This window comes from Solenopsis invicta, chromosome 7 (genome assembly GCF_016802725.1).
Source record: "Solenopsis invicta isolate M01_SB chromosome 7, UNIL_Sinv_3.0, whole genome shotgun sequence".
NCBI lineage: Eukaryota > Metazoa > Arthropoda > Insecta > Hymenoptera > Formicidae > Solenopsis > Solenopsis invicta.
The window spans coordinates 18,090,737-18,110,541 of NC_052670.1; the positions used below are offsets into that span (position 1 = coordinate 18,090,737).

The window sequence follows — 19,805 nt, forward strand, 5'->3', positions numbered from 1 at the left end:
AATAAACTCCTGAAGTGTAGTCTCGTTTTATAGTTTATTTTTTCCTACATATTTTGTTATAAATGTAATTACTTTAAATTTAAATTATTTTTTCGACCTACTATTATCTTATGAACATTAAATTTAGACTACATATTTTTAATTTTTATAATACAAGCTTAAAAACTTTAATTAGTATGAAAGTAATAAAACGAAAAATTAAGCTATGGCATTGAGTATGGCAAACTACGGATTCGAAAATAAGTATGACGAACTAAAGTTAAGAAATCATGTCGTAAAACTTTAATCCTTTTTGAAATTTTTCGATAAATTTTTCTAACCTTGGGAAAAAAACCGAAAAAATCCGCGGAAAAATTGAAGAAAACAGATTTTTTCTGAGCCTTTAAAACTATAACTATATATGTTGATGACGGCTTGATAGCATGCAATAGAAAGAGAACACTGCACATCTTTGTTTCATCGTTGGTCTCGGAATTTGAAGCTTCTGTCATGAGCAGAAGTGTTACGTTGGAATGGAAATAACTCGAAATCGAGAGACAGGGACACTATGCATCAACCAACAAGGATACATTTCACGTATGTTGCATTGTTTTGGAATGGAGAACTACAAATCTGTAAAGTCTCCAATGGATTCGTCTATTGAATCAACTGTACTCAAAGAAACGAAAGATGAGGAAAAACGTTTTCCCTACAGAGAAGCAATTGGCTGCTTGAAGTATATTGCTACAGTGTCGAACCAGATATCTCGTATGTAGTGAGCAAACTTGCCCGATATTCTAATGATCCACTGCAACTTCACTGGAAGGCAGTGAAGCGTGTTATGAAGTATCTCAAAGGCACGATCAATGTCTCATTGTATTTCCACAAAAAATTATCAGATGAATTGATTGGATATTGCGATTCCGACTACGGTGAACTGGAAGAGAGAAGATTCACGTCCGGATATGTTTTTCTTATTCATGGTGGACCGATTGCTTGGTCATTGAGTCTACAACGTATTACAGTCTCTTCATTGGAAACGGAATACATGTCAATGTCGTAAGCATTAAAAGAACTTCTTTGGTTGAGATCACTTATTGAATTTCTTTGATTAAAGCAAGCAAAGTCAACAGAATTGAAAATAGACAATCAAGCAGCTATAGCAATGTCAAGAAATCCGGAGTTCCATAAAAGAACCAAACATATTGGGGTTCGATTTTATCGCATCAAACAGAAACAGGAAGCTGGGAAGATTCATGTCACATATGTATCTTCAAGCAATCAAGTAGCAGATTTACTTACAAAGCCTCTACCTTGGCCTACAATTTCAAAATGTCTTGAAAAAATGGAAATGACATCGGGAACAAGAGGAGGTGTTGGAGATAAATGTTCCGCGCCGTAGTTGTCAGTTGTGGTGGCATTATTTCCTAGAAACTTAGATCGATGGGTCGATCTGCTTACGCTGCGCATCTGCGCACTTGCGTTTTTCGCGTCTTCTTGCATCCACGTATACACACGATGCTGCGTGCTTTTTAAACCTCTTTGTAACTCTACCAACTATATATACTTTATACTACCGAGTTATTTTCACTAACAGAATGAGAATGAGAATGGGATAGAGGCTTTGAAAAAGCGGGAGAGAGAGTGAGAGAAAGGGGGAAAGGAGAGAAAGCAATGTTCGAGCTGTCAGCTTACCACTGCGATTGCCTTATGTAATTGCCGATATCGAACGGTGAGTTGCGCCAGTCCCACTTCACCGCTATTCGTGCCCGGTTATTAGATAACTAGTCCTTTTTATTATTTAAAAACTATGCTTTGGACAAGTTTTTGCCAAAGGAAAAGTTGTTTCAGAATAACCTCAGGTATATGTTTTTTCAAGGACATGAGGTTATTTTGAATCACCCTGTATAAGAGTTAGTCAACATACAATAGTATTTTATTGAAAAGAATCTTGAGCCACAAACAAATCACAAAACAAGGATTGCACTATACTTGTATCAACGATTATAACAATTTTAAACAATTTAAAAATGCAAAAGATTTAATACCCACTCAGAACGGTAACCTTGATTCAAGATTAATTCGACGTCGATATGATTAACAGCTGGTTGAGTCAATAAAAAAAGATCGATATTCCTACAATATCGATCGCTTCTTATCAAAGCATGTTGAATCAAGATTGATTCAACGCCGAAATGATTATTTACAACATATACTTGTGTTTTTTTTATTTTGAAGTCCTTTCAAGATCTTTCTTGAACACAGTATTGTTGAGAAACATAAATATTATTGATAGACAAAATAGGTCAATAAATGAAACCTTGATCTACATTCTAATGAGCAAACAATATTTTTTAATTGTTTTTTAAATGCTTTTTTAATAAAAATATTTTCATATTTAATTTAATTATTGTATTATATTGACATATATTTTCTAATTGCAATCTTATTTAAACAAATAACAGAAAAGTTATTCTAGATGCTATTCCGCATTCCGTGAAATTAGTAAAAAGAAACTGTAATTTGTTTATATAAATAATGTACTTTAATTATACATATTTTATTTTTTCAATAACGTACCTTGTCCTGATCTACCAATTATACAGGGTGATCCATAATGGTTGGTACAACTATTTACCATAAGAGATAACTTATCAACTGCGGTCCATGTAATTTATATAAAGTGAAGTCAGTAAATCATCTGGTAAATAGTTGTTCCAACCATTATGGATTGCCCTGTATACATGTATCAGCACAAAGTGTTTACAGGTCATCACGAGGAATCAGTCTGCAACGATCACAAAGGTTAAGCAATGTTCACCAGGGTCACGACTTGGATGAGTGATCGCTTAGGAATTTCCCAAAAAAAATTTCTAAGAATGAAATTTTTTGGGGGAAATTTTTTTTTTAATATTATAAAAATATTGTTTTGCTCACGTAGATTCTATTTAGATCCACATGAAAAAAACGTGGATTCCACTTACCCGTTTCCATTGGGTTATTTCGACGTTAAATCGACGTCGAAACGATAGTTGAATAGTTATTGATATTTGTTACGCTTTCGATGCCAAATCAATCAGAATTTCGACATTTGGTTTTTAATGCTGATTCAACGTCGTATCAACTAAACATTTCTAGCTGGGTAGCATCACTATAAATTTGTCTTAAATGATTACAATAATTAGGACGTTTACATTTTTCAGCAATGTGTTTCAATCGTCGTATCAACAATTTCATCAGACGAATTACGTCTAGGAGAAAAAAATACAGAAATATCTGCGAGGAGAGTCCCCTTCTGCCAAATCGTAAGAGCACTACTAATTACTTTATAATTCATTACTCTCTGCAAAAATGAGTGAATTAAAAAGAATTGATACAATTTCATTCTGTGTGATATTAACATTTGAACTTCATTGAAGTCAGACTTTGCTTTGAATATTTTTAAGTCCCTTTTTATTTTTACTAAAGCAAATGTTGTTTTATCTCCCTTTCAATAGTTCCGTTATTACAATTTAATCCAAATAAATTTAATACAAAAAGTATTAGAATAAATGGACAAATTAGCAAACAAAACAATATTGATGAATAAGTAGGAAAAGAATAACACACAGAAGAATCACCAATTCTTAAAGTCAATATTTGACTTTGTGAATTGAAAGATTTATAGCGAAATAAACCCCTATCAATCCTTTTTAATTCGCGTATCTCTTTGCAGGGATTGTGTTCGATAACTACTCGTAAAAAATGTAATCTCATACTTGGCTATCTTTCATTCTAAAATGAACAGACCTCGTCAAAGAAACGGAGATGAATGGATTTAGTTTGAGTGATCAGGACGAATCAGGTATGTATATACTGCAGAGTTCAATTGTATACGTATTTATAATAAGCACAAAAATATAAATAATTCATAAATTAGTTCGTGCTCTTTTGTGTAAAAACATTCATTAATCATTAAAAAGTTCAATAAGAGCGAGAATAGATAAGATGTCAATAAAATTCTATAATTAGATATTTACATAAATGAAAAACGCTGGACGTTTTGGGCTAACTTGCCCCTTATCAACATAAAATTATTTACATAATTAAAACGTTCGCGGTGCGAATGGGAACGCTATAGTTGGAACGTTGATGTGATGTCGTCCGTATAATGTCATCTCTATTAGTTGGATGAAAACAAGAGCTTCGTAAAGACGGTTACATGTATCGTTATCCTAATCAACGTAGATTTAGTAAAAAAAACTTAAAGAAAAAATTATGAACTAGGTCATAATCATTCGATAGGTTACCGCTGTCTCAACAAATTAAACAACATTGTAAAAGTTCATAAAGATAATATCCCGCTTATTAAAAACAACAACATAGTTTATAAAATATCTTGTAAAAATTGCGACGCCACATATGTCGGTCAATCTAAGAGACAATTTATAAATGTTATTTATTCACGTGTAGTATCTGTAACCTTAATGCACTGAACCTCTTCTCTCTCTCTCTCTCTCTCTCTCTCTCTCTCTCTCTCTCTCTTCAAAATGCACATATAATACACAGCGTAATTTATAAATATTCTAAAATTACTTTATATAATTATATGTCCGAACCAATCTAGTTTTAAAGATATAAGATTACAAAACTGCAAAAATTTCGCTTTAAAATTGTTTTAATATTCTAGATTATTTTAATATTATTTAATAAACTGCAGATGATTTTAATAAAATTTGATGCATGTTTCAAGAATATAAAGGCATATCTTTTGGACTAACATATTATTGTTTTTTATTTTATTTTATTTATTTTTTTATTCAATCAGAGACAGACCCAAAAATAAAATAGGACGTTAAACTGAAAATAAAACTCTTTTTTTACAAAAAAAAAATATTCCATATAATCGGTATAGATTTTTCAAGTTGAAAATTTTTGTATCATAATAGAGTCAACAAATATCAGCACAAATTTAACAAAGATTTGTTTTTAATTTACGATAGAGAATCAGCTATTTTTGAGAAAAAAAATAAATTTTTCCTTGAACTTTGACATTATACAAGTTGTTTGATAAAACTTGTTTATGCTCTGGTGGGTTGATAAAGTAGGTTAAACTGAGAAGAAAAGTCCTTTACTATTTTTCAAAATTTGCAATAGATATCAAGATAAAAATTAATAAAATCAGCAAGTGAGCACGTATTTTTCCTACCCACCGCACGCGGAAACCGCCCGTCGGTAGCCAAGCCAATGGCATCTGCGGCAGGCGGCGCGATGAAAAGGGAGAAACAGCAATGGCTGTCTTACCCGCCTCACCGCGCCGCCTACCGTGGCTGCTACAGGTTTGGCTACCTACGGGTGGTTTCCGCGTGCGGTGGATAGAGAAAATACATACTCATTTGCCGACTTTATTAGTTTTTATCTTGGTAATTATTGCAAATTTTAAAAAAATAATAAGGAACTTTTCTTCTCAGTTTAATGTACTCTATCAACCCACGAAAGCATAAATAGATTTTATCAAAAATCTTGTATATAAAATTAATTGTAAGTACCTTGATAGGATAAATTTTTTATAAATAAGTAAATAAAACTTACTAAAAATAGAAATTTGTAAAAATTATTATTTATTTTTTCGTAAAAATGTTTGTTTTTTCGTAGAAATATCTTTTTTCATAATAACATATTTTTGTTCATAAAAATGTGTAATTATTAAAATTAACAAAAGTATACCAATTTTAGCATTTTTTATACATGCATTTCTTCAATTTGTATAGAATTTTTTTCGCCAAAGATGTAGTATAATTTTACCAGAAAAGGTCAATTATTGCTACAGAAATATATTACAGAAACGCGTACAGAGGCTAGATGGCGATTCGACAAAAAGGATCCTAAGTGGAATTTTTGTTTCTTTTTAGTTTTATTATTTTCAATAATTTATTGAACGTTGAAAGCACATAAAAAACGAATATTTAAAATCTCAGTCAGAAAAGACAATTACGCCAGAAATAAATAAACTCAATAAATAATCTAAACATTAATAATTCCTTTTAGTTCAGTAAGATAAATTAAAAAAAAAATTATCTTACTGAACTAAAAAAAATTATTAATGAAAATGTTTAGATTATTTATTTAGCTTATTTATTTCTGGCGTAATTGTCTTTTCTGACTGAGATTTTAAATATTCGTTTTTTATGTGCCTTCAACGTTCAATAAATTATTAAAAATTAATTTAACCTGTCATAATTTGAATTTAGCGCGTTACGATACATTAGGAAGCAATAACGTTGTCAGATTTGACAATCATGCGTGATGAAAACCTAGATGCGACACATATGTCTGGAACGCGCCTAATGCGCGCCTAATCTCCTTGGGGAAGGCATTAATGACCGCTTGTGTACACCCATGGAATTTGATTCTGTCCATGGGGAAATTTTCCAAACTAAGAAGTCGCTATCTTTCTACATATTTACAGTTTATGATTAACGTAACGACCAATAAACTCTAGTCGTTACATTAATCATAAACTGCGAGTATGTAGAAAGTGGTGACGTCTCAGTTTAGAAAATTTCCCCATGGACAGAATCAAATTCCATGGGTGTACACATTCAACTCAATGAGCGCCAATATTAGACAAAGATGAAGATGGCCCTCTCTAGAGTTGGTATAAAGAGAGTTGCGACAATGTATGTGCCTAATGTTGATTGGCTCCGCCATTAAGGGGCAAATTTCCGGTTAGCTATCAGTTAGATTAGATAGATTAAATAGGGCTGCGTTCGAGAACACACACCGAGTGCCTTGGAGTGTCGTTTTATCTTTGTTGTTCATTGAATACTAAACAAGGATAAAATGATACTTGGAAGAACTTGGTGTATATTCCCGAACGCAGCCTAATCATTCTTGATTGAATCAAGGGTGTTTACGTGTGTCAGTTGAAACAAACTCTTTTGCAACCTTTTTGCAAACTCTAGATAAAATATTAATTCTGAAAAAAATATTAATTACACAAGTGTAATTTTTGTCAATATTTTTTTAAAACCAAGAAGTTAACTATTTCTTAATAAGTAATAAAAATAATGATATACAAATATAATCTCAAATTGTTTTAAAAATTTATTTATTATTTATTTCTTATTGTTAACATTTTATTTATTACAAATATTATTGTCATTTTATATGTAAACTAATAAATCACATTACAGAAAATATGTTAAATAATCTTTCTGTACACATTGTTTAGTGAGATGGTACATTGTGCAGCACAAGGATGTCAAAACACTTTAAAGTAATAATTATTTTTTTTTAACATATAATTTTTCGTTTAAACATTTTTTTTGTATAACAACTTACGAGGAATTTAAGATGATTGAGTTAAGTATTTGATCCTGGTATATTTATAAAACTAATTTTATCTTAGCATAATCTTTCTGCTACATAAAATAAAAATCTCCTTAAAATAACCTTTTCAAATTATATAATTCTAATTATAAGTCGCAGAACTCAAAATGTAAAAAACTTATATATATTTAAAAAAAGTAATGATTATTTAAAGTTAAAATTTTATTTCATTGTTATTGAGAGCTTTCCAGTAACGAAACATAGTCATACACTGTGTGACACAGTATTACACAGTATCAACTCGTAATTAAAGCACTGCTTCTATCAAGGCTAGATATATTCGACCTCTCATGAATAAATAATATAGATCATTTGACATCGTTTTCAAAATCGTACAGAAACTGAGGTTAAGAATGTTCGCTGTGTATGAAAAAACGGCTCTGTATGATTGTGTCAAAATTGGAAAGCATTGAACTGTATATACACTGTGTTACACAGTATTACTTGCTCATATTTTGAAATTGCCGCTATGTAGCTATATATTTTCCCCCTTAATGGTGGTTTTCGGGTAATTGTCACAACTCTCTTTACACCAACTCTAGCCCTCTTATATTTTTTCTCTTTCTATTGTCTAACGTTTCTACTTACAAGCCCCATACCTATTACACAGGTTGGTCCCAACCAGCTAACCATAATCCACAGGTTGATGAGGTTTACAAAAATTAAATTAATAATAAAGGAAATTTATTTTGCATAGGCCAAAATAAAAAAAGTGAAATGTATAGTTGCCGGTTGCGATATTATTAAATCTAATACATTGACTTTTCCTTGTAAAGTTCATAAAATAGATGTAATTTCTTATATTGTTTATCATTTTCAAATAAGATTAACATAATATTGTTGCAATTTAAATAATAATAAAAAATATAACCAGTGTATACGAGGTGTGATCAAAAGTAAGGTGACTTTTCATTTTTATAAAAAAATATTCATTTATTCATCCAAAATTATGTTAATAATTATGTCCCCTTCAAAATAATCCCCCTCTGATACAACGCATTTGGGCCAGCGCTTTTTCCAGTCGTCAAAACATTTCTGAAATGCACTTTTGGGTATTGCCTTGAGCTCCTCCAGCGATGCAGCCTTAATCTCCTCAATCGTCACAAATCTTCGTCCTTTCATAGGCCTTTTCAATTTTGGGAAGAGAAAAAGTCGCAGGGGGCCAAGTCTGGTGAATACAGTGGCTGAGGCATGATGATAGTATTGTTTTTGGCCAAAAAAGTACTCATTAGTAACGACGTGTGCGCAGGTGCATTATCATGGTGCAGAATCCATGAATTTTCTTTCCACACTTCCGGACGTTTTTTTCTTATTGATTCACGCAAACGCCGCATAACCTCAAGGTAATACTCCTTGTTGACCGTACGACCTTGTGGTAGGAATTCTTGATGCACAACGCCATGGTAATCAAAAAACTGTGAGCAAAACCTTCACATTCGAACGAACTTGGCGTGCCTTTTTCGGTCTTGGCTCTCCTGGGCTCTTCCACTGGGATGATTGGGCTTTGGTTTCGACGTCATAACCATATACCCATGTTTCGTCACCAGTTATAACCCTTTTGAGCAGATCAGAATCATCATTGACGTCGTTCAACATGTCTTGGGCGATGTCCATGCGACGCTGCTTCTGATCAAAATTAAGCAGTTTTGGAACAAATTTCGCTGACACACGTGTCATACCCAAAACATCCGTTAAAATTTATTGGCATGAGCCAAACGATATGTTAAGATCATTAGCTATTTCTCTAATCGTGATTCGACGATTTTTCAACACAATTTCTTTCACTTCCTGAACATTTTCGTCGGTTTTTGACATGCTGGGGCGTCCAGAGCGAGGTTCATCGTTAACATTTTCTTGGCCCTCTTGGAATAACTTATACCATTTATAAACATTTTTTTTTTGCTCAAAGTTGACTCACCGTACGCCACTGTCAACATTTCAAGAGTTTTTGAACACTTAATACCATTTTTTACACAAAAATTAATATAAACTCTCTGCTCCATTATTTTCAACAGCAAAAAATCGCCGAGCACGCAAACACGAGTCTAACCTTTATGCCTCTCACATAAAAACAACACATGCTATATAGTCAAAACTGTGAACATATGATCGTGACGAGTGTACCAACACAAAAAAAAAATTTGAAATTAGAGTGTACACAGCGCGCAAAATTCAAAAAGTCACCTTACTTTTTGATCACACCTCGTAAACAAAATTTCCAAATTTTGTAAAACATGAAAGATTAATTGTAATAAAAATATGTTGTGTATTTTATTGTATTCCCAGATAGTACAAAAAGTTAAAAAAATTTGTTTAAAAATTAAGTCGTACATCATCAATTTCAAATTAATTTCCAGATAAAAAAAGAATTTTTTTTCTAAGCTTTACAGAAAATTTCTTTTGTATCTGAAAATAAACTCAGAATTAATGACATACGACCTAATTCTTTTTAAATTCTCTGTGCTATCTGGGTAATTATGTTTTAAATTATCTACATAAATACATTCCCTAAAAACTTTTTTTGAAAATGAACAAATTTATATTTACAAACGTTACAGATTACCGTCTTACAATAATATTTTACGATATTATTTTATTATTTTATTTCATTATTTTATTACTTTTTCCATTTTTTTAAACAAAATCCCTGCAAAAAGATATTTATCGCTTTAGTTGTTTATTAGTTAATTCTGTAATTCTTAATTAATGTTGTTATCGATGCGTAGTTTAACGTTTTTGTATAAATTAATTTATGTATATTACTCAAAATAATAAGATAACGATAAAGACACCGCTCTTAAAAGTTACAAAGTCGATCCCATAATAAGAAAATAATATATCCCCACCACGGACCCACCGCCAACTAAATAGTATTGCCACCTACAACTTTTTGGTCATTCATGGAACGGGCAAAAGCTCGAGTCGGAGGGGGCTGGTCGGTGGGGGCTGGATTTAGCCATTGACATAGGATCTCTAGACTAAGCGATCCTCGGGTTTAGAAGTGGGAGTAAGGTTCGGATAGAAGAAGGCGAAATGTATCTACCCACAAGCTCCCAGCCAGCGATCTCTACAGTAATGAAACTTACGATGAAAAAATCCGCTTAATTTGCTCCTTCATAATATGCATTTTTCATAATTTGCTCCATTCTACTTTTTTTTATAAATAAATGATAAAATTGATAACAATGTAAAGTTTAATATAAGCGAAAATCATAGGAATTTGTATATTCGCAAGATACAGAAAAATTGCTCCCTTTTCGTTTGAATTTGCTCCACCTTTATGAACTAATTATCTACAGTATTTATTAAGAAAAACGTAAATAATTGCAGTTTAAAGGTTATCAAGAAATTGTGCGCATGCGCAAAAGTATTTAGCGCCTACGCAACAGAAATCGGAAGCGCCATTTTTAAAATTTTCATTTTTTCTTTAAATTGCTTTATGCATATTGTGCGGGATATCAATCATTACAATTTTTACACCCATGGAATTTGATGCTGTCTATGGGGAAATTTTTCAAACTAAAAAGTCGCTATCTTTCTACATACTTACAGTTTATGATTAACGTAACGACCAATAAGCTCTAGTCGTTACATTAATCATAAACTGTAAGTATGTAGAAAGTGATGACTTCTCAGTTTGCAAAATTTCCCCATGGACAGAATCAAATTCCGTGGGTGTACATTTTGAAGGCACAGACAAATTACTCCGTTCTTGTTTCAATTTGCTCCATTTTTAAAAACTAATTGTTTACAGTATTTATTAGGATATGAATAAAAATTATCGTTTTATGTATATTTTGCAGGATATCAATAATTACAATTTGTACATTCTCAAGGCACAGACAAATTGCTCCGTTTTTGTTTCAATTTACTCCACCTTTTCTGTATCTTGCGAATATACAAAATCCTATGATTTTCGCTTATATTAACGTTTACATTGTTATCAACTTTATCATTTATTTATAAAAAAAGTAAAATGGAGCAAATTATGAAAAATGCATATTATGAAGGAGCAAATTAAACGGATTTTTTTCATGTATTGTAAGTTTCATTACTGTAGAGGTCGCTGGCTGGGAGCTTGTGGGTACTGTATCTTAGGCCGTGCTTTCTCTTTCATTCGCACATGCGTACAAAACGTACACCCAGCGACTCTGATTCTGTCCATGGGAAAATTTTCCAATCTGAGAAGTCACTATCTTTCTACATACTTACATTTCATAGATAACATAACGACCAATGAGCTCTAGTCGTTACATTAATTATAAACTGCGAGTATGTAAAAAGATACATAGAAATTGACCTCCAGTGGATGTCCATCACTCTCCCATAGTTCCATGGGAGGTCTATGTTCATGGTGAAAGTCAGATGGATCACATTCATTAGAAGTCCATGAAACATCCATAGCTCCATGGGATTTCATTTCCACTATGGAAGTCAGATGGACGTCCATTAGAAGTCCATAAAATTTCTATAGCTTCATGAGATTTTACTTCTATCATAGAAGTCAGATAGATTCCGTCAAGGTCCGTGGATTAGCGTTGGAGGGGAAGGAAGGTCGTTGCATAGCCGCCATTTTCGAGACAGCGAGTCAGTGTTAGTGTACATAGGTACTACAGCTATTAGTTGTGTGAGTGAGCGAGTGTGCAGTAAAATTATGTACAGTGCGTTGCATTGATGCCTGGTGTACTGATTTTAGGAACCACGTTTCTTTCTTGATTATTTTTATGTTCACGATTGAATGCTGCGGTGATCGTTGACGGTAGCATTTGGTCATAAACGTGAAAATAACTAAGAAAGAAACGTGGTTCTTAAAATCGGTACTCTAGGCATCAATGCAACGCACTGTACAATGCCAGGTTGCTGTTCTATGGCCGCCGCCATTTTCGTTCGTTGAAGTGGATGCAACGACCTTCCTTCCCTTCCAACGCCAATCCACGGACCTTGGATTCCGTAAAGCGTATAATGCGCATGACGTAATCCTTATTGATCACCGAAAGTTAAAGAAGGGTAAAATGTTACATTATGTACATCATGCGCTCTCTTAACGGAATTTGGTCATAAACTCTTTACCAAAACAATTATGCAACTAATTTGTTTATAACAATTATAATAACTATGACAATTAAAAAAGCGTCATATGTGTTTCTTTAGTAATATTTCCCGGTGAATTGTTTGGCGCAATCAGTTTTCCTCTACAGTCATTTATTGGCAATTTGTTTATAACAATTAATTGCAAAGTTAATTTTGGCAATGGCCTCTTTACGTCATTAATGTTTTTTCATGCTTTGATACTATTTCTAATTGTTGTTTTTTGACTGATTTGGCCATGGGCAAAAACACGTTTTAATTATTTATATAATTTATATTAAAAATATCTAAGGCTAAATAAACAAAAAGTTAGTAAGAGTGTTCGCGCGATACACGCCAATTTCTTCTTGTTCAAATTAGCTATACTTCAAATATAACTTTTTATTAACAATCTCACAAGTGTACGTTTAGCTCAGTATTAAGATGCTAGGTTATCGTTCCGAAGATCTTAGGTTCGAATCCCGCCGGCGTCGATGTGTTTCAAAAATTTATAAAATAATGCGTAATTGTAATTAGTGAATTAAAATGTTATATGTGAAACAGTAAATACCGATTAAGCTATAAAAATAATAAAATTTGTTTAAAAAAGAAATTTTTTTTACCGTCCATTGGACGACCATTAGAAGGTCTAAACTTCCACGGTAGACGACCATTAATAATCCATGTAACGTCTGTTGAGATTCCATAAAGCCTCTATTAATGATTCACGTGACGTCGGTTTGTCATTCAGTAAAGCTCTATGAATTTATTAATGATCCACGGAACGTCTAATAAACATCCATTGTTAACGTCTAATGGCCGTCCATTGGACATGCGCAATGCGAAACTATGGATGCCTAGTGGCCGTCCATTGGATGTCCGTGAGATGTCCACTGGAAGCTCCAAACCTCGGCAGACGTCCATTAAACGTCCATTGGAGGTTTTTATTCTATGTGGGTAGCGACTTCTTAGTTTGGGAAATTTTCCCATGGAGAGAATCAAAGTCGCTGGATGTACACCCAAGGACTTTGATTCTGTCCATGGGGAAATTTTCCAAACTAAGAAGCAAGGTCCGTGGATTGGCGTTGGAGGGGAAGGAAGGTCGTTGCATAGCCGCCATTTTCGAGACAGCGAGTCAGTGTTAGTGTATGTACGTAGATAGTAAGGTACTACAGCTATTAGTTGTGTGAGTGAGCGAGTGTGCAGTAAAAGTATGGCCACCGCCATTTTCGTTCCACATCGTTGAAGTGGATGCAACGACCTTCCTTCCCCTCCAACGCCAATCCACGGACCTTGCTAAGAAGTTGCTATTTTTCTACATACTTACAGTTCATGATTAACGCAACGACCAATAAGCTCTAGTCATTTTATTAATCATGAACTGCGAGTATGTAGAAAGTGGTGACTTCTCAGTTTGGAAAATTTCACCATGGACAGAATCAAAGTCCTTGGGTGTACACCCAAGGACTTTGATTCTGTTCATGGGGAAATTGTCCAAACTGAGAAATCACCACTTTCTACATACTTGCAGTTCATGATTAATGAAACAACTAGAGCTTATTAGTTGTTACGTTAATCACGAACTGTAAGTATGTAGAAAGATACCGTCTTCTCAGTTTGGGAAATTTCCCCATGGACAGAATCAAAGGGTGTACACCCAAAGACTTTGATTCTGTCCATGGGGAAATTTTCCAAACTGAGAAGTCACTATCTTTCTACATACTCGCAGTTTATGATTAATGTAACGACTAGATTTTATTGGTTGTTACGTTAATCAGAAACTGTAAGTATGTAGAAAGATAGCGACTTCTTAGTTTGGAAAATTTCCCCATGGACAGAATCAAATTCAGGGTGCGCACGATTGGACACCGCACGATTGGACACCACCACTCACAGCGTCTGATGCCTAGAGTTTTTCCGTTGGTTTGGTTAGATAAGTCAAGATGATTGGTTGGTGTCCAATCGTGCTGTGTCCAAAAGAGTCACCCATCAAATTCCATGGGTGTACATTGCTGTGAGAGACGATTAAAAAAGAATATTAAAAATCTGCTAAAGTACCATGAATTATCGACATTTATAGTGCACTAAATATCTTTGAATTGGTTTTACAGAATCACAGAAGACGGGATCCGATAGCGCACAGTGCGATAGCCCACCAACCAATTATCTTTATTTATCTAACCCAACCAACGGAAAAACTCTAGGCATCGGCTGCTGTGAATGGTGGTGTGCTATCGGTTCTGTATAGTATCGGGATGCGCCCAATCAAAAAAATTTTTTTTAGAATTAAAATACGTGTAGAAAGAAATCCCGCTGAGGTGAATTTTACAAAAAAATTGAACACAAATTTAATAAATCATTAAAATTCACTCGTATAGTCGTCGCCCGAAGTTAATTTTACCTTAATACAGAAGTTGTGTAGCTTGTACGTACACCCATGAAATTTTATTCCGTCCATGGGGAAATTTTCTAAACTGAGAAGTCACCACTTTCTACATACTTGCAGTTTATGATTAATGTATCGACTAGAGCTTATTGGTCGTTAATCACAAACTGTAAATATGTAGAAAGATAGCGACTTCTTAGTTTGGAAAATTTCCCCATGGACTGAATTAAATTCCATGGGTGTACAAAATGATAGTAGAGTGGGCTTCGGGGGGTCGATCATGAAACTTTTTCCCTAGGGCGAAAACGTGAAAAGTGAAAATCTTTACCATTGAAGTTAATGGAGAAATTTTTCACTTTTCACGTTTCCGCCCTAGGGAAAAAGTTTCATGATCGACCCCCAAAAAACATGCACAAATAACACTGACCGTGTGAAATTACGACTAAACGTCTAACAAAAAAGATATTCTAATGTGCTTTTACCACATGCATATTTTGCTTAACAAAGCTAAACTGTCATAAACAGAGCAGTATGGTATCCAACAGTTGATAGATCTTTTTGCAGATGGCGAAATACTCTAAAAACAAAGACAAATCTATGCGATGGACAAAGCGATAACCTAGTCTTGCTCAAAAAATAATCTACAGTGATCTGCAGTACCGACGTCAATGAAGTTCTTTTGTTTCTTTAGTATCCTCTTAAGCATTTGATACATGTATGTACACCCAAGGACTTTGATTCTGTCCACGGGAAAATTTTCTAAACTGAGAAGTCACCACTTTCTACATACTCGCAGTTTATGATTAATGTAATGACTAGAGCTTATTGATCGTTACGTTAATCACGAACTGTAAGTATGTAGAAAGATAGCGATTTCTTAGTTTGGAAAATTTCCCCATGGACAGAATCAAATTCCATGAATGTACACTCATGCTAAAGTCCCATGGACTGATATTTTCCGCGTAACGCGTAATGCGTAACTAATCAGAAGCGTTCTGCGTCTTTTGTTGAGCTTTTTTATAAAGTTGATTGGTTACGCGATACGCGTTACGCGAAAAATAGCAATTCATGGGACTTCAGCCTCAGGGTGTTTGATTCTGTCCATGGGGACTTTTCCAAACTGAAAAGTCACCACGTTCTACATGCTCGCAGTTTATGATTAATGTAACGATTAGAGCTTATTGGTCATTACGCACGGGGGTGAAACTAGTATCGTGGTTTCCGGGGTGTATTTCGAAAGTTCTATTGAAAATAGTCTTTTTAATCATAAAGTTGAAAGCATTGCAACTAACCACGCTGTGTTCTGTAATGTAAATTAAAGTTGTGATTATCGTTGGCTTTCTGCAAAGAGCAGAAAGGTTAGTTTAATTTCTTGTATTTTAATTGTTTAAAATAATTGTAATCATGTATTATTGATTAAAATATTATTAACTGATAATAATTTTGATTTTAAAATAGGAATTGCAGAGTACAAGAACTTCCAAAGACTAAAAATTAACTGCAATGTTTGTTTGTAGGATAAATTTTTTGATATTATCAATATTGATATTATTTTTTTATGATCTTATACTTATTTGATTTTATATGAAATAAGCATGAAATTATATTATAATAATATTATAATAAAGGTCTAACATTTATAAGCATGCCAGCTAAGCTACTGTAACCTTTCCAACTACTTAAACAGAATAAATTTTATCATGCACTATTAGTTCACACAAACAAATATAATCTAATTTATTTACAATTAATAATTTAAAATTAATCAAAACTTGCGGTTTTTAGCTTCACAGAATTTTTGGAAATTCATTTTGCTTAATTCCTATTTTAAAATAAAAATAATTGTTAGTAAATATTATTTTAATAATACATGATTAGAATTATTTAAATAAATAATACATCATTAAATTTATTTTATAAATAATTAAATTACAAGAAATTAAACTAATTTCTCCGATAGTCTCTGCAAGCTAATGAAATCACAAACTCAACTTTTATTACGGAACACAACGTAGTTAGTTACAAGTTATTACCAACTTTATTATTAAAAGGGATATTTTTGATAGAACTTTCGGAATACACCCCCGGTAATAGAGTCCTATATAAAAAGAGAGGCGACATCGAACCCCCACCACAACCTTCAGTATCCAATTGAGTCCTCCACCGCCATTTTGGGACCGCTCTAACGTCATCAAACACCATTCGTATCATTCTACAAACAGCTGTGGTCACAATATAGCTACTCGCTTAGCCAATCAAGTATCGATCAGATTACCAATCAGAGCCTTGGACATCAATGTCGCTTCTCTCTTTATATAGGACTCTACCCGATAATACGGAAAAAGTGGTGCCCACTTGAAAGTGGGAGTTGAAATGACCAATCAGAAAATGTTTTGATGTAAGTAGGTAAGAGTGAGCGGGAGGGTTCCGATAGCGCACATTTCGATAGCCCACCAACCAATCATCTTGACTTATCTAACCCAACCTATGGAAAATCTCTAGGCATCTGCCATTTTGAGTGGTTTGTATTCTATCGGGATGTGCGCTATCGGGACCCGCCAAGAGTGAGCATTTGCTCCTAATCCAAATTATGTGCAATTTTGTGTGATAACATTGATTAACTGGTTTCTTCAACGATGCAGAGGAAAGGATGGTTTGTGCAGGCAATAACAATTAATTTATGCGTAAGGATCCGGTAAAGTTCAGTAGTAGAATTTCAAGGCTACTGTTTATTGAAACCCCAATAAATAGAAGCAATAAAATCCTAATAATGAACTTTACCGGTTTCGGCATAAGTTATTAGGCCTGTTCGTGTTGCTGCCCTTTTTGAATTAATTTCTTCGTCGTCTCTCTCTTTTTCACGGTCGAATATATATTTATCTCATCTCGAGTGCAAAAATTTTTGGGGATTTCAAGCAACTCGAACAAACCTAATGCCTGCATAAATAAACTTCTATATTCTTTTTCCTGGGGGTCGATCATGTAACATTTTTCCTAGTGCGGAAACGTGAAAAGTTTCATGTGAATTGCACGATCATGTACACCCAAGGACTTTGATTCTGTCCATGGGGAAATTTTCCAAACTGAGAAGTCACCACTTTTTACATACTCGCAGTTCATGATTAATGAAACCACTAGAGTTTATTGGTCGTTACGTTAATCATGAACTGTAAGTATGTAGAAAGATAGCGACTTCTCAGTTTGAAAAATTTCCCCATGGACAGAATCAAAGTCCTTGGGTGTACGATTCCACGGGATCATGTAACTCACTCATGAGCAAAAATATGAACTTTTTTACGTGAACTTTTTCGCCATCAGCCGTGATAACGAAAAGGTAAAAATTTAGGGAATTAATAAATTGTATGTATTTCAAAATTAGAATAAAAGTGTGGTAACAGTGTGGTAACAGTTTGAAGAGGTATTATTAAAGAGGTTAACCTTTTTGGTATTGCATTGCGTTGACAGGATAAGCTAATGTACATACATAAATAAAAATGTTTTTGTGATGTAATTAAGTTTGATATTTATATTTGACAAGTTGATATTTTGATAATTATATAAAATGAGGCTTCATCAAATGGAAATTTAGATAAAAATATACTTTAACGCGTTTTGATACACAATAATATAAGAAAAGTGTGTCTTGTGAAATAGAATATTAATCAATCATGTAAGTGTTTATAACTTATAAATTTGGAAAATACATGTGTGAACGGAGAATTCAATTTTGATAATGGTCCGTATTCTAAATTATTTAATATTTTTAATTAAACAAAGTAAATTTAATGACTAATGAAATTAATTTACTTTAAAATTTGCATAAATGAAAAACTAAATTAAAGTTAATTTTAAAAAACAATGTTTGTATTAAATTACAATGTAATTTTTAGAATTAGATTACTACATAATAAAATAGTTGTTACAATATATGGATCATCAAAAATAAATGTAATATACATATTATATTTGTAAATTAAGTTTATGCAATATAACTAAGAAATATTGCTATTTATTTATGAATATATTTTTTTACAATTTCTTTTTTTATATAATTAAATTTTTACAGTAAAAATTATTTTATAAAAGCAGGTAGAAACTTTTTTCACGACCGCTTGATAGTTGCGATGACAGAGCCTCTAAAGGTGAATTTTGGAACGCAAACTAAACTTCCGCGCATTATCCATACATAATCGCTGTGCGTGCAAAGATTCATGTGAACTCTCTACGAGTGAAAAATGAAAAAATAAAAAGTGAAAAGTGAAACGTGAAAAGTTCCACGTGAAATTACATGATTGACCCCCTGAAGACCTTCTTTCATAGTCCATTTAATTTCCAACTTCACTACCAGAAAACAGAGTCTTGCTTTTTGTTTCCCATGCTAAGTACAGAGCTTTCATTTCTCATAGTATATGTTCCGTGGTCGTTACGTTAATCATAAACTATAAGTATGTAGAAAGATAGCGACTTCTTAGTTTGGAAAATTTCCCCAGGGACAGAATCAAAGTCGCTAGATGTACCAAAGTGCAAGTGAACACTTCGATTCGTGTATCAAGTATTATTTCAATATCAAAATGCTTAATATTCTCTTTTAAGGGCCTCGCACATGAAATGCATAACATAACATAAGCACAACAAAAGACCGATGGACCAATGAGCATCCAGCATAAGGTCGCCATATTGATTTACATAAGATTTCCATTGGTCCAGAGGCTTTATGTTACGCTTATCCTCTGTTATGCATTTCATGTGCGAGGCCCTTTAATCTTCTATGACAGCAATATACGTTTTATACGCATGCGCAAAAGGAGAGAGAACGCACGGCCTAAGATACAGTTCGCCTTTTTTTACCTTATCCCCACTCTTGGCTCAGGCTAGAGATCATATGTCTATGGATTTAGCACATTAGTACACAAAAAGTCATTAATGCCTTCCCTAAGGAGGTTAAGCGCTTTCCAGACACATCCATCACATCTAGGTTTTCATCATACGTGATTGTTAAATC

At 33.3% G+C, this 19,805-nt stretch overlaps 1 protein-coding gene across 1 annotated transcript in view; it reads left to right on the top strand.

The window, feature by feature from the left end:
- Window positions 1-19,805, top strand: part of LOC105200671 (sodium/potassium/calcium exchanger 3) — a 192,178-nt gene that overhangs the window by 82,030 nt on the left and 90,343 nt on the right. The window contains exons 5-6 of the mRNA XM_039451622.1: window positions 3,183-3,284; window positions 3,767-3,823. Of these exons, the coding sequence (XP_039307556.1) occupies window positions 3,183-3,284; window positions 3,767-3,823 (159 nt within the window). The remainder of the gene's footprint in view (window positions 1-3,182; window positions 3,285-3,766; window positions 3,824-19,805) is intronic.